This window comes from Etheostoma spectabile, chromosome 23, assembly GCF_008692095.1.
Source record: "Etheostoma spectabile isolate EspeVRDwgs_2016 chromosome 23, UIUC_Espe_1.0, whole genome shotgun sequence".
Taxonomy (NCBI): Eukaryota; Metazoa; Chordata; class Actinopteri; order Perciformes; family Percidae; genus Etheostoma; species Etheostoma spectabile.
Genome location: NC_045755.1, coordinates 17,351,061 through 17,352,708, shown reverse-complemented (window position 1 = coordinate 17,352,708; position 1,648 = coordinate 17,351,061). Strand labels below are relative to the sequence as shown.

The 1,648-nt window shown below is 45.3% G+C and overlaps 1 protein-coding gene across 1 annotated transcript in view; it reads right to left on the bottom strand.

Moving 5' to 3' along the window:
• Positions 1–1,648, bottom strand: part of LOC116673340 (histone-lysine N-methyltransferase 2D) — a 59,868-nt gene that overhangs the window by 47,282 nt on the left and 10,938 nt on the right. Inside the window, exon 3 of the mRNA XM_032505623.1 lies at positions 778–961. Within this exon, the coding sequence (XP_032361514.1) occupies positions 778–961 (184 nt within the window). The remainder of the gene's footprint in view (positions 1–777; positions 962–1,648) is intronic.

Sequence of the window (1,648 nt, the reverse complement as noted above, 5' to 3'; positions counted from 1 at the left end):
GTGTGTGTGTGTGTGTGTGTGTGTGTGTGTGAGAGAGAGATGGGGAGGTGGAGGGTGTCAGGCAATCTGGTCTTGTTTCCTGGGGGGGGCTTGCCACCGAGAGGAGTCAGCACAGGGGGATAAAGAGAGCACATTGGAGAGCACATTTCTGCACTGCCTCCTCTTACAATGCCCTGCCATTCCCATCTGTTACACGTGTGTGTGTGTGTGTGTGTGCTGATGTGCATATGAATGACGTGTCAGAGTGCAAAGCCACGGCGTAGGGCGCAGCACGTTTCTTCAGGCAGCAGGGTTAAGGGCGATTGTGAGGGAGCCGACCACCATATGGTAGAATAATTAGTATTAGACCCCGATGCTGAGAAATGCCCCCCTCCTCTGCCATACACACACACCCCAGCATGGTGAAAGCAGTGCCCTGCTGTGGAACTGAGGTGTGTGCTGGGAAAAAATGCCTTCACATCAGAGGCCGGGGCTCTGAAAGGAGCGGCAGGTCTGCGGGCCCCGGGCCTTTCAGTCCCACCAGAGGACCACCAGGAGGGCGGCGCTGTGGGCACTTCCTTGCCAGAGAGGAGATTTGCACTTAACCAAACACAACCACAGAGAGATTAAGAGCTAACGACAAGCTTGGTGGCCTCTACCTCCACTGCTCCAGGAGAGGATGAAAAGGCGAGAAAAATTGTTAATGAGCAGAGCTGCGGAGTCAAAGTAGCCAGAGCCCTCCTCCTGAGGAGGCTGTGATGGTGTGAAAGCCCCAGGTGTTTTGTTGATAAGCCTCACCCTCTAGCGTCTGAGTCTTTGGGGCAGTGGGCGTGTGCGTTTTCGGTGTCTTCCCCTGAGATGGAGGCTGTGGCCTGGACTTGGAGCTCAGGAAACAAGGAGGTCTGAGGTCCTCAGGACGAGCTTTCATGTGAGACAAGAACCGTGGACACAATAAGGGACGAGGATTTGGACGATCATGGGCCTGGGAGAGTAGATAAAAAGAGAAACTGTTGGTGAAGTTTGACGGATACACTTTTTTCAATTTGTTTTCATCTCAAATGACCTTAATCCTTTTACATTAAATGTAATGTATGGAATAAAATAAAAGAAACAAGTGGAAATAAAAAAGTAAAAATACATTATAATATAATTATAAAATTGTTATCCATATTGGATTTCATTTGTCTCTAATTTTACCTGGCAGATAAAAAAAAACCTAATATTTTTCCCCATCAAATGCTCTTTAATAAACAATTTGATTGCAATTTAATATGATTAATATAAGAAGTAAAATCAAAAACTATTTAAGTGACAGTGTATTGTTTTTACAAGACACACTCTTCTTGTCTTCCATTAAACCGTTTAACACTCAGTGGTGATTGATTTGTTCTAATCAGGTTCTTTGATCTATGAAAACATCTATATGTCAATCAATATAGCAAATAAAAGTCACTCTGAAAAACACTGGTGTCCCATGCACCTTCAAAATAAAAGCCTGAATGAGAAAGCCTACTCTGCTGTTTGCAAAGAATTCAAATGACAATGGAACCACCACTGCCCCCTTGTGTTGTAGAAACAGATCACACCTCTCTTCCTCAGCCCACAAAGTGACTCAAGTTTTCTGTTCTTACACCCACAACCTCCTTTCTCTTTTCTGTTCTTACACCCA